This window comes from Sander vitreus, chromosome 7 (assembly GCF_031162955.1).
Source record: "Sander vitreus isolate 19-12246 chromosome 7, sanVit1, whole genome shotgun sequence".
Taxonomy (NCBI): domain Eukaryota; kingdom Metazoa; phylum Chordata; class Actinopteri; order Perciformes; family Percidae; genus Sander; species Sander vitreus.
Window position 1 is genome coordinate 410,041 of NC_135861.1, and position 12,500 is coordinate 422,540.

General features: G+C 44.2%; 1 protein-coding gene across 1 annotated transcript in view; it reads right to left on the minus strand.

Annotated features, from left to right (window-relative positions):
- slc6a8 (solute carrier family 6 member 8) overlaps window positions 1-12,500 on the minus strand; it is a 57,223-nt gene that overhangs the window by 26,355 nt on the left and 18,368 nt on the right. Inside the window, exons 2-3 of the mRNA XM_078254095.1 lie at window positions 9,439-9,570; window positions 5,567-5,831 (exon numbers count right to left, since the gene is read on the minus strand). Of these exons, the coding sequence (XP_078110221.1) occupies window positions 5,567-5,831; window positions 9,439-9,570 (397 nt within the window). The remainder of the gene's footprint in view (window positions 1-5,566; window positions 5,832-9,438; window positions 9,571-12,500) is intronic.

A 12,500-nucleotide genomic window follows, 5' to 3' on the forward strand; every position in this document is an offset into this window, starting at 1 on the left:
ATCATAACCCTAAAATCACCAAAGGTTTTGAAATGTTGACTATATCCAAGTGTTCTTATTACTGTATATAGATGTAATAATCCATATGGAAATAAGCCTGTATATACAAATAAGTGGCAGCCGTTGTGTGCAGTAAACCTTATAACGAGCCTGTTGTACTGATGAGATGACCAGTTATAGTTGTAGTGCTAGTAGGCCTGTTAATTAAGAGGTGCTGATTAATTCAGGTAGGACTGTGTGTAGACATATTTCATTATGTGTATTATGAGGTGGTCCGCAGAAATTCCTGATTACAAATAGTGGTCCACACACACAGAAAGTTAGAAAACTCCTGGTCTACATGATACGCAGGTATACGGAGTAAACCCACTAGGAAAGGTCAAGGATTTCAGTATACCCACTTACAAAAATGCAAGGATACCGTTACGTAACGATGATCATTTTGTGAGAGAACTTTCACACTTATGTTCAGAAAGTCACCCCGTCTGTGTTGCGAGTGGCCTAGAACAACAACGCTGTTACTTGGCAGTCATTCTCTGTGCACATTTGAAATTCAAAACTACAGAAAATGAGCCAGATGAGGCTGATGATATGCAATAACGTTACAAAAAACCCATGGGGTTGTCGCTCTGGGACACGTTGTTCTGGGACGGGTGAGTTTAAAGGTGCTGACACACCAACCCGATGATCGGCCGTTGGACAGTCGGTGTGTCCGTGCCGTCGTCCGTTGGAGGAGCCGTCGGCCTTTATTTTGGCTGACCTGACATGCTCGGTCGGAGACAGGACAGTCGGACTCACCAGGAAACGGGGAGCGGGATGAGCCTCTCAAGATCTGATGAACATCTGTTAAACTGACCTTTGTTGATCTGAAATGAAGATTCAGCAGCTGCACGGCCTGTTTCTCTCTTCAAATGTTTTCAGAAACATGTTACGGTGAACTATTTTAGGACAATATGAGATCGTATTCTGAACGAGACGCCGTGACGGTCTGGCTTTGGATTTCCGGAGAAACCAGACCCACGTGACGCGTCTGTCCAATCAGCTGCCGGTTTTCATGTTCTGGGAAACAATACAGAGCAGCGCCGCCTGCTGCTATGGAGATGTATTACACTTCGTGCAGAGCGGACGCTCAAGTCGGCGTCTCCTCAGTGTGTTTTGAGGCATTTTTTTGGACCTCTGGGACCCGACTGATCAGTCCAACTGGCTTTACTGCCGACGGTCGGCCGTCTGGTTGGTGTGTAACAGCTCTAATGCTGGGAGGGAAATAAATTACAGTATACTCACTACAAAAAACTAGACTGCACCACTGCTGCAAACCCCTCCCCAAAACTTTCTGTACTTTCAGAAAGTACCATAAAGTAAAATAACTTAATTGAGACCCCAGTCCCTGCGGTCGAAAAGGTTGCTAGTAACGGGGGGAAAGTTCCTGTGGTTGAAATCGGCCTTTAGACTTCCTTCTCATTAACTCTTTTATTCATTTACACTCTTCTACAATCAGCTGTCCACACCTCTCCTGCTCTCCCTTAGAGACAGAGAGCTGCTGACCTGACTCTAAGTTCAAACACTAATGACCTGCTTCACCTAACGAACATTTTCACCTCATTAGCTGCTCGTTGTGTTAACAACCTGCCATGACAACAGACTCACTGCTGCAGGAAGCTACTGCTTGGAGGATTTACCGCTGACTGTGATCAATGTCAATCACAGCAAACACTTCCCCAGATATTTTGGGGGGGGGTTGCATTGTGGGTTAGTTATGTGGGTTTAGTGGCAAGTGTTTGCATACTAGGGGTGGTAATCACAGGGTACCACACGATACAATACACAATATTTCCGTGATAATCAATATATCTCAAACCTATAATAGTCCATCACCATATCGGTCTAACTATGAATACAAAATGCCTGTGCAAAAGTTTAGTGCTGGTTTTCTCTCTTTATTTCTCTCTTAATTCAGTGCAAGTCCTGTTAGAAAACAGTACAATTCTGCAGCACAAGTTTCAACAGATTGTAAATTAAAATGACAGAACTACAAAGCAACTATGGGTCCAGACTTCACACTTAAACGTGGCTGGGGCAACTGTTATGTTCCTCAAACTGCTGTCAGCCATCCCATTGAAAACCTCGTTAACTCATGTTCAAGTTTCCCTCGTTCATGTGTTGAGTGCCACCTTGGGCAGCCATGCCTTATTTTATTTATTATATATTGATATTATTGTTTTAGCGTACATAATAGCATGTGAGTATGGAAATTCGGACACAACCTTAGTTTCCTTTAAATCTGTTGACATTTGTTGGTGGGTCTGGTGGTTTAAGCTCTTCCTGTGTTGATGTGTCAAAGCATTATTTCCTTCTCTACTGCCACGTGGACTCTGTTGATGTTTGGGGGTTTTGGTTGGTGTGAGAAACACAGCAGGTTGACAGTTAAGTGACCACATACCAACATGCTTAAGATGGGATCAAAGGATTTACACAAGTTAATCTGCTGCAATAAAACCTAATCTGTAAAATGACATCTGATAAATGAACTGTAACACAAAGGTCAGTCTGCAGTTTGAACTCTTTGCACGACTTGTGTAAGGACATCTAATATAATAATGCAGCTATTGTAGGTCATTTTCCACCCAGGATAAAACAGATTTAGACATGTATGTATTTGTGGAAACAGTGTCAGCTTCAAACCTCTGAGTAGACATTTTCCATCATCCCTAACCCTAAGGCCGCTTTTCTTAAAGTGCCCATATCATGCTCATTTTCAGGTTCAGGATTGTATTTAGAGGTTGTACCAGAATAGGTTTACATGGTTTAATTATCAAAAAACACCATATTGTTGTTGTACTGCTCATTGCTGCAGCTCCTCTTTTCACCCTGTGTTCAGGTCTCTGTTTTAGCTACAGAGTGAGACCTCTCACTGCTGGAACATCTTTGTTGGGAGTCACACATGCTCAGTAGCTAGGTAAGGACTACATGCTCAGTAGCTAGGTAAGGACTACACGCTCAGTAGCTAGGTAAGGACTACACGCTCAGTAGCTAGGTAAGGACCACACGCTCAGTAGCTAGGTAAGGACTACACGCTCAGTAGCTAGGTAAGGACCACATGCTCAGTAGCTAGGTAAGGACTACACGCTCAGTAGCTAGGTAAGGATTACATGAGCAGTAGCTAGGTAAGGACTACACGCTCAGTAGCTAGGTAAGGACTACACGCTCAGTAGCTAGGTAAGGACTACACGCTCAGTAGCTAGGTAAGGACTACACGCTCAGTAGCTAGGTAAGGACTACATGAGCAGTAGCTAGGTAAGGACTACATGCTCAGTAGCTAGGTAAGGACTACATGAGCTAGCTAGCTGTTTCTCCAACTTCAGTAGAACAAGGTAGGATTAGCTGGGAGACTTCTTCTAAACGAGGGAACACTTCCACCTTTGTGAGGAATACCTGCAGAACAGGGACATGGAAGTAGTTCTTTTGTAGATTAGGGTGAACTAGTGTGTGTTGTAGCAGTGTTTTGCTATTCAGAACGAGCTAGCATGCTAGCGCTAGCATGCTACGGTTAGCCACCTCGTTTTGGCTAGTTACGTAGAAAGCCGTGCAGATTTTGACCAGCTCACCCGGAGACTGAAGGTCTTGGTTTGTATACGTGTGGAAGCACCAGAGACACAAAATAACACCCCAAATCCCAGAAAAAGTAATAGGGGCACTTTAACCCTGACAAGCTTCCTTGTGTCTCATGTAAATCCCATATTTTCGCCTTCTTTTCAGAGGCAGAGAATCACAGATAGCGTGACCTTATTATTCCAGCAGAATACATGATCAAACTCCATTAGCATGCCTCTTAAAATTAAATGCTTATGCAATAAGCAGAGAGATATTTCTGGGAAACACTGAAATGAGTCTGTTTGATAAATATAACATGAGTTTAGGGAAAAATGTGTCAAATTTGCACCTTAAAAACAGGCACAAAAGCAAGTAAATCTGGCCTTTGTCTTTCTTTCACAGGTCCAGCTTTGGTGGCGGCAAATAACCAGACTGTGATAACTCACAGCAACAGCTAGTCCTTACCTTACACCTAATACTGACCACATATTATGCAAATTAACCAAACCTCAACACACAACACAATTCCAACCCGGCCTTTATAACCAGCGCATAACCTGAGTATGCTAAATGATCTGGACTAATCAAAAATACAGATTCAGTCCAACAAAACCAAATCTGAGCTCAGCTCTCCACAACAACCCAAAGAAAATAGGAGTGTAAGAAAAAAATCTATACACTTGAGTATCACGATATTTTATTTTGCAATACTGTATCGATTTTCAAAAACGCAATATAGCAGTGCCTAGCAGGGCCTAACAGGGCCTAGCAGTGCCTAACAGTGCCTAGCAGGGCCTAACAGGGCCTAGCAGTGCCTAACAGTGCCTAGCAGGGCCTAACAGTGCCTAACAGGGCCTAACAGGGCCTAGCAGTGCCTAGCAGGGCCTAGCAGGGCCTAGCAGGGCCTAACAGGGCCTAGCAGTGCCTAACAGGGCCTAGCAGGGCCTAGCAGGGCCTAACAGGGCCTAGCAGTGCCTAACAGGGCCTAGCAGGGCCTAACAGTGCCTAACAGTGCCTAGCAGTGCCTAGCAGGGCCTAACAGTGCCTAACAGTGCCTAGCAGTGCCTAGCAGGGCCTAGCAGTGCCTAACAGTGCCTAACAGTGCCTAGCAGTGCCTATAACAGTGCCTAACAGTGCCCTAGCAGTGCCTATAACAGTGCCTAGCAGTGACTATAGCAGTGCCTAGCAGTGCCTAACAGTGCCTAGCAGTGCCTAGCAGTGCCTAGCAGTGCCTATAACAGTGCCTAGCAGTGCCTAGCAGTGCCTAGCAGTGTCTGGCAGTGCCTAGCAGTGCCTAGCAGTGCCTAGCAGTGTCTAGCAGTGTCTAGCAGTGCCTAGCAGTGCCTAGCAGTGCCTAGCACTACCTAGCAGTGCCTAGCAGTGCCTAGCAGTGCCTAGCAGTGCCTAGCAGTGTCTAGCAGTGCCTAACAGTGCCTAGCAGTGTCTACCAGTGCCTAACAGTGCCTAGCAGTGCCTAACAGTGCCTAACAGTGCCTAGCAGTGCCTAGCAGGGCCTAGCAGGGCCTAGCAGGGCCTAGCAGTGCCTAACAGGGCCTAGCAGGGCCTAGCAGGGCCTAGCAGTCCCTGACTTTTTGCTAGAAGCTAACAACGTAGCTATGGCTGACCTTTGGCCTACTTTAGCATATAAACATCAGCTCACTAAGAACCTGGGAACCACAATCCCAAACTTTTGATTTTCTGTGTACTGAATTGTTTACCTAAAGTAAACTTCTTTGACTTTTATGCACATCATCATCATCTTTTTTTTAAATATTAGTTTTTCTAAAATTATACTTTAAAAAAATCCCAATATTACGCACAGTATCAAAATATATTGCAATATATTGAATCGTGACCCATGTATCGTGATACGTATCGTATCGCCAGATTCTTGCCAATACACAGCCCTAAAAGAAAAGAACCCAACCTTAGCTAACCTGTAGAGCCCAACCCAAATAAAAACAGAAGAACTTACTCCCAGAACTCGATAATTGGTGATCGTGCGTTTGCCATCTCGGCGCAGGTCATGTTGTTGCTCATGGTAGTGTTAGGGAGGCTGCCGTTGCAGTCCTGGTGACGGAAGATCTCGATGCAGTTGGGCGTGTTCCATTCGTTGTCACAGGTGGACCACGGGAGGGGGGAGTTAAACGACTTGATTAGGTAGTAGAAGCCCCAGGCCAACACCATGATGTAGTAAGTGTTACAGAAAAACACAATCACCATGGAGGCATAACCCAGACCTGACGAAGAAGAGGAGGAGACAATTTTAAAGTAAGATCTATTCCTGTACGTTGGAATTCATCATGTGTGAAACAACATTTTCACGTTACTCAACGTGACATCATGACTTCGCGTAAACATACACGCCCACTTTCCTAAAGCCAAGTGGCGTGTTATCTGTACGCATTATGAGCTATCTGTGTATGTCTACGCTGTATACAGCGGACAGCAGTCTGCAACGTCACAGCGTAAACATACACGCCACTTTCCTAAAGCCACGTGACGTGTTATCGTGAGGCTACAGTTGGGTTTAGGAAACGTGACACGCAGGACACGAAGGAAACGTGACACACGTGGGACCTGATCCCAGCTCTCCTGGGTGAACGTCCTGTGTTTGACCCGTCCTCCCCCCCGACCAACCTCCCTACGCTGACTTTCACCCTTTCATACTACTCGCTACGGCGTCCAATCACATGCAATCTCAAGGTAATGTAAGTCAATGGAGGCCAAACAGCGTTGATAAACACGCTAAAGAGCGAGTATGCATCTTGATAACACGCCAATAATGGCACACGGATTGGCGTGTCATACGTACGCCACTTTATGAGATCAGTCTGAGTGCCCATATTATCTTAGTTTATGTTTTCACGTGTTGTTCACATTTCATATGTTCACATGTGATAAAAAACGTGCTTTTATTTTGTAAGTGTGACATTCATTTTTCACATTATCTATATTTACTTGTGTGGTTTTGTTTTGGGTGAAGTGTATTGGGACTCTGACAGATGTGCTGACTAATGAATCAGCCACGAGTCATAACTACATCAAAGCCCGGGAGCTGACAGCAGCGAGGTCACGCTGTACCGGGTCAATGGTCAAAGCTGAGTCTATGAGCAGTGGTATCATTTGACCCTGAACTGCTTCACCTGTGAGGTGAAACAGACGTGCATTATTACACCGAGCACTGCCAACACCTTTTAAAGTTCGAAGGTCAAAGGAACGTCTGTGTAGTAAACTGACCCAATAATACGCTCGAAAAATCTGATAAAGACTGTGTAAAGTAAACGGAGATATAAAGGAATCTGTGTGTGTGTGTGTGTGTGTGTGTGTGTGTGTGTGTGTGTGTGTGTGTGTGTGTGTTGTGTGTGTGTGTGTAGTGTATGTGTGTGTGTGTGTGTATGTGTGTGTGTGTGTGTGTGTGCTGTGTGTGCGTGTGCATGTGTGTGCGTGTGTGTGTGTGTGTGTGTGTGTGTGTGTGTGTGTGTGTGTGTGTGTCGTGTGTGTGTGCGTGTGTGTGTGTATGTATGTGTGTGTGTATGTGTGTGTGTGTATGCATGTGTGTGTATGTGTGTCTGTGTGCATGTGTGTATGCATGTGTGTGGGTGTATGTGTGTGTGTGTATGTGTGTATGTGTTTGTGTATGCGTGTGTGTGTTATGTGTGTGTGTGTGTGTGGGTGTATGCATGTGTGTGTGTGTGTGTGTGTGTGTGTGTGTGTGTGTGTGTGTGTGTGTGTGTGTGTGTGTGTGTGTGTGTGTGTGTGTGTGTGTGTGTGTGTGTGTGTGCGTGCGTGCGTGTGTGTGTGTGTGTGTGTGTGCGCGTGTGTGTGTTGTTGGTAGTTTTCGAGCCGTGTCTGCAGGCACGTACAGCAGCAATTCACAGATTATCACGTGCAGATAAACCTCGACAAAAAGCTGAATGTTTGTTTTCAGACTGACTCAGACTCACCTAAACCTGTTTACTGCATGGAGTTATGACTGTTGACATGGCAACAGGACATTAAACGGGGATGTTAATGGTTTCCGTGCAGAAAAGAGTCAACGCTGTTTTCATTCACAAAACATGTATACTTTTTGGTGGATAGAATTTGATATATTTTAATCTTTAATCCTGATTTTCACCTTAAATGGGTAATTTCGGACCCTATTTTCCCATGCATGTGTGTTTAAGTGACAGATGTGAACAAAAATATTTGAAGTTGGTCTAGTATATGAGAGAACGCTGTTACCAGCAGCTGTGAACCAGGCTGTAATGTAACAGGACTAATGTTCAGCATCAGTTAGCGTCCACTAAAAGTTGTGTTGTTGCTGCTGACAGACTCAGATTATTATTCTAAGTGTCTGACAACATTATGAAAGGATCCCTACAGAGATAGACCTTTTAGTTAAAGAGGAAGATCCTTTTAGTTTAACATGAAACAGCCCCGAAATCACCATCACCAAACTACACCAGACTCCATGTAAATAATCAGGACTTTTAGCGTGTATAGAGCCAGCATATCTCCACCAGACTCCATGTAAATAATCAGGACTTTTAGCGTGTATAGAGCCAGCATATCTCCACCAGACTCCATGTAAATAATCAGGACTTTTAGCGTGTATGGAGCCAGCATATTTCCACCAGACTCCATGTAAATAATCAGGACTTTTAGCGTGTATAGAGCCAGCATATCTCCACATGTAAATGGGTGAATTAAGGGTTTATTTCAACCAAACCAGACTGGTGATTGTTGGAACAGTGGATAGTTTTAGGAGATAGTTTTATTTTATTTCTGTCGACTTTGAATGAAGTTCAGAGCTTGTGTTCGGTGTTTTAAAACGTTGTCGTGGCAGAGATAGAGGCAGCGATGTTTCCTGTTTCCTGTACGGTAGATCTCAGACCTCCTGACAAACACAGAGCCCTGTTTGAGACTCTGGTCTCTGAATGAGTGAAAGTTTAGGGAAGTGGCTGTACGCTGCTCTACATCGGAGGTGGGAAACCGAAACTACGAAATCTGCCGCAGCATGTCGACAGCAGAGCGCGTCCATTATAAACCTGAAGCTGCACAGACTACAGACGGAAGGCATATCTCTATGTTTACAGCGAGAGTGGACACTAAGCGATGCACAGGTCTGCTTCACAGCCCCGTGTGTTTGGGAAAAGTGGTTTATTTGTGACTTAAATAATGGGGCTGATGATTTTTAGAGACCCCCATCGGTGTATGATTTTACTGCTTTCATGGGAGCTCAACCTCTCTCTATGGGAGCTCACCCTCTATGGGAGCTCACCCTCTATGGGAGCTCACCCTCTCTCTATGGGAGCTCACCCTCTATGGGAGCTCACCCTCTCTCTATGGGAGCTCACCCTCTCTCTATGGGAGCTCAGCTCCCACGTAATTTGAACCCTGGTCGGCGCAGGTTGTGTGAACGCAGCCTTTACCCTCCTGTTGTTCTCGGGTCAAATATGACCCGTTTTTCTGAGTTTTTATACCAGAAATATAGGTTTCTTTCAACCAAATGTCCCCAAAAATAACCTGCAACACTAAAATAAATATTGATGATCAGTACTTTCTTGATCTGTGATAATACATGAACATATGTTCCTTTGATCTTAACTATTAGTCAAAATAATTCAGAATTTCTGCTAATTTTACTCAAAAAATTAGGCATCATTTCCTGTAAATGAGGTGCAGTGACTAAAACGAGTGGAAATAAGTTGGACTCCAGTTGGCTAGGAAGACGTAAGACAGAAATGGGGGATAATTTACAGGCTACTTTATGCTTTATAAACAGGCAAACCAAACCAGGTCAATTTTGGTGGATGGGAAGACATCACAAGGGTTAAACAGAATATCTTTGGCGTACTGCACCTTTAAAAAGCGGAGCAATGTTCCAGACGTTGATGCTGCCGGCCTTCATGAACTGTCCCAGAGCGATCTCCAGGAAGAAGATCGGGATTCCTCCAACGACCACGATCAGCAGGTACGGGATCAGGAAGACACCTGCAGGAAAAGAGACGAGTTAAACGTTACACTTCATTGAAGTCTGTTTGAAGTTTACAGCCGACTGAAACATTGCGTGTTATTGTGTGACTTTGGTGTTTTAAAGGCTTAAAGGTCTTATGACATGCTGCTTTTTGGATGCTTTTATATAGGCCTTAGTGGTCCCCTAATACTGTATCTGAAGTCTCTTTTATATAGGCCTTAGTGGTCCCTAATACTGTATCTGAAGTCTCTTTTATATAGACCTTAGTGGTCCCCTAATACTGTATCTGAAGTCTCTTTTATATAGACCTTAGTGGTCCCCTAATACTGTATCTGAAGTCTCTTTTATATAGACCTTAGTGGTCCCCTAATACTGTATCTGAAGTCTCTTTTATATAGACCTTAGTGGTCCCCTAATACTGTATCTGAAGTCTCTTTTATATAGGCCTTAGTGGTCCCCTAATACTGTATCTGAAGTCTCTTTATATAGACCTTAGTGGTCCCTAATACTGTATCTGAAGTCTCTTTTATATAGGCCTTAGTGGTCCCCTAATACTGTATCTGAAGTCTCTTTATATAGGCCTTAGTGGTCCCCTAATACTGTATCTGAAGTCTCTTTTATATAGACCTTAGTGGTCCCCTAATACTGTATCTGAAGTCTCTTTATATAGGCCTTAGTGGTCCCCTAATACTGTATCTGAAGTCTTTTATATAGGCCTTAGTGGTCCCCTAATACTGTATCTGAAGTCTCTTTTATATAGGCCTTAGTGGTCCCCTAATACTGTATCTGAAGTCTCTTTTATATAGACCTTAGTGGTCCCCTAATACTGTATCTGAAGTCTCTTTTATACAGACCTTAGTGGTCCCCTAATACTGTATCTGAAGTATCTTTATATAGACCTTAGTGGTCCACTAATACTGTATCTGAAGTCTCTTTATATAGACCTTAGTGGTCCCCTAATACTGTATCTGAAGTCTCTTTTATATAGACCTTAGTGGTCCCCTAATACTGTATCTGAAGTCTCTTTTATATAGACCTTAGTGGTCCCCTAATAATGTATCTGAAGTCTCTTTTATATAGGCCTATCCTAGGAGGAGAGGGGGGGCAAGGTGGAGGCCACTTTGCTCGTTTGAAAGCCATGATGTCTCTCTCATCTTTCATGGGGGGGCCAAATCCTCTGGTTGGAAAGGCAGAGCAGGATACCCAGGGCTCGGTTTACACCTATCACCATTTCTAGCCACTGGGGGACCATAGGCAGGCTGGTGGAACTCATATTAATGTTAAAAAAACCTCATAAAGGGACATTTTCATGCCATGGGACCTTTAAGAAATTGAGCGTCCAGCGTCAGTTCTGGCAGGCCAAGTAGTGAAGACGCGCTGCTATGTAGTCAACTCCCCTCGCTGCTAAATGGCTACACTCAAACAGGGAGCCCTACTTCAAGCAACACTTAGTAAGTATTTCATTCATTAGCATGATAGTCGACGCAAGCTTTTACTTTGAAAAGTAGAAACTCGGGGATGGCACCAGGCGGGATGGCATGAGACGGGACGCTCCAGGCTGCAGCCATACAGTCTTGACTGTGAGCGTCCCTATAACGCTGCTGCTGCTGTCCTCGGTCTCTGCTTTTTCATGGTGCTCATGAAAGGTCAGGGGACTCCTCTGAACAGAGCCATACCGCCACATTTAATGACATTTAATGACTTTAACGGACCTGACTGAACTAACAAAACTAACATGTTGACACACCTCATTATTTGTGGCTCATGTTATGGAGTTAGAAGTCGTAATTGTGACGTTTGTGTTACAAAGTCATGTAGTCTGGACCAGCAGAAGTATCAACGATCTCCCAAAACAAGTCTCTCCGAGACTATTTAGCAGAGCTTTAAACCATTGTGATTGGTTTAAAGAAAGAATGCATCTGTTGTGCACACACACACACACACATACACACACATACAGAGAGACACACACACACACACACACACACACACACATACACACACACACACACACACACACACACACACACACACACACACACACACACACACACACACACACACACACACACACACACACACACACACACACACACACACACACACACACACACACACATACAGAGACACACACACACACACACACACATACAGAGACAAACACACACACACACACACACATACAGACACACACACACACACACACACACACACACACACACACACATACAGACACACACACAGACACACACACACACACATACAGACACACACACACACACACACACACATACAGACACACACACACACACACACACACACACATACAGACACACACACACACACACATACAGAGACACACACACACACATACAGAGCACACACACACATACAGACACACACACACACACACACATACAGAGACACACACATACACACACACACATACAGAGGCACACACACACACACACATATACAGAGGCACACACACACACACACACACACACACATACACACATACAGAGACACACACACACACACACACACACATACAGAGACAAACACACACACACACACATACAGAGACACACACACACACACACACACACACACACACACACACACACACACACACACACACACACTGTAAAACTTTAAGTAGTAGTTCCTGTCTTTTCCTTTATTTTCCCAAGATGCATTGGTTTTAACAGTCAAATGAAATATATGTATATGTATCTTACTATAAACAGTAAGATACATATACTACATATATATTTTTTAATACTATTTTCGGAGGGGCGATGATGTGAGCCAGGAGTTACATAACAGCAGCTGCCATTACACACTGAGCTATTATACAGAGAGAGAGAGAGAGAGAGAGAGAGAGAGAGAGAGAGAGAGAGAGAGAGAGAGAGAGAGAGAGAGAGAGAGAGAGAGAGAGAGAGAG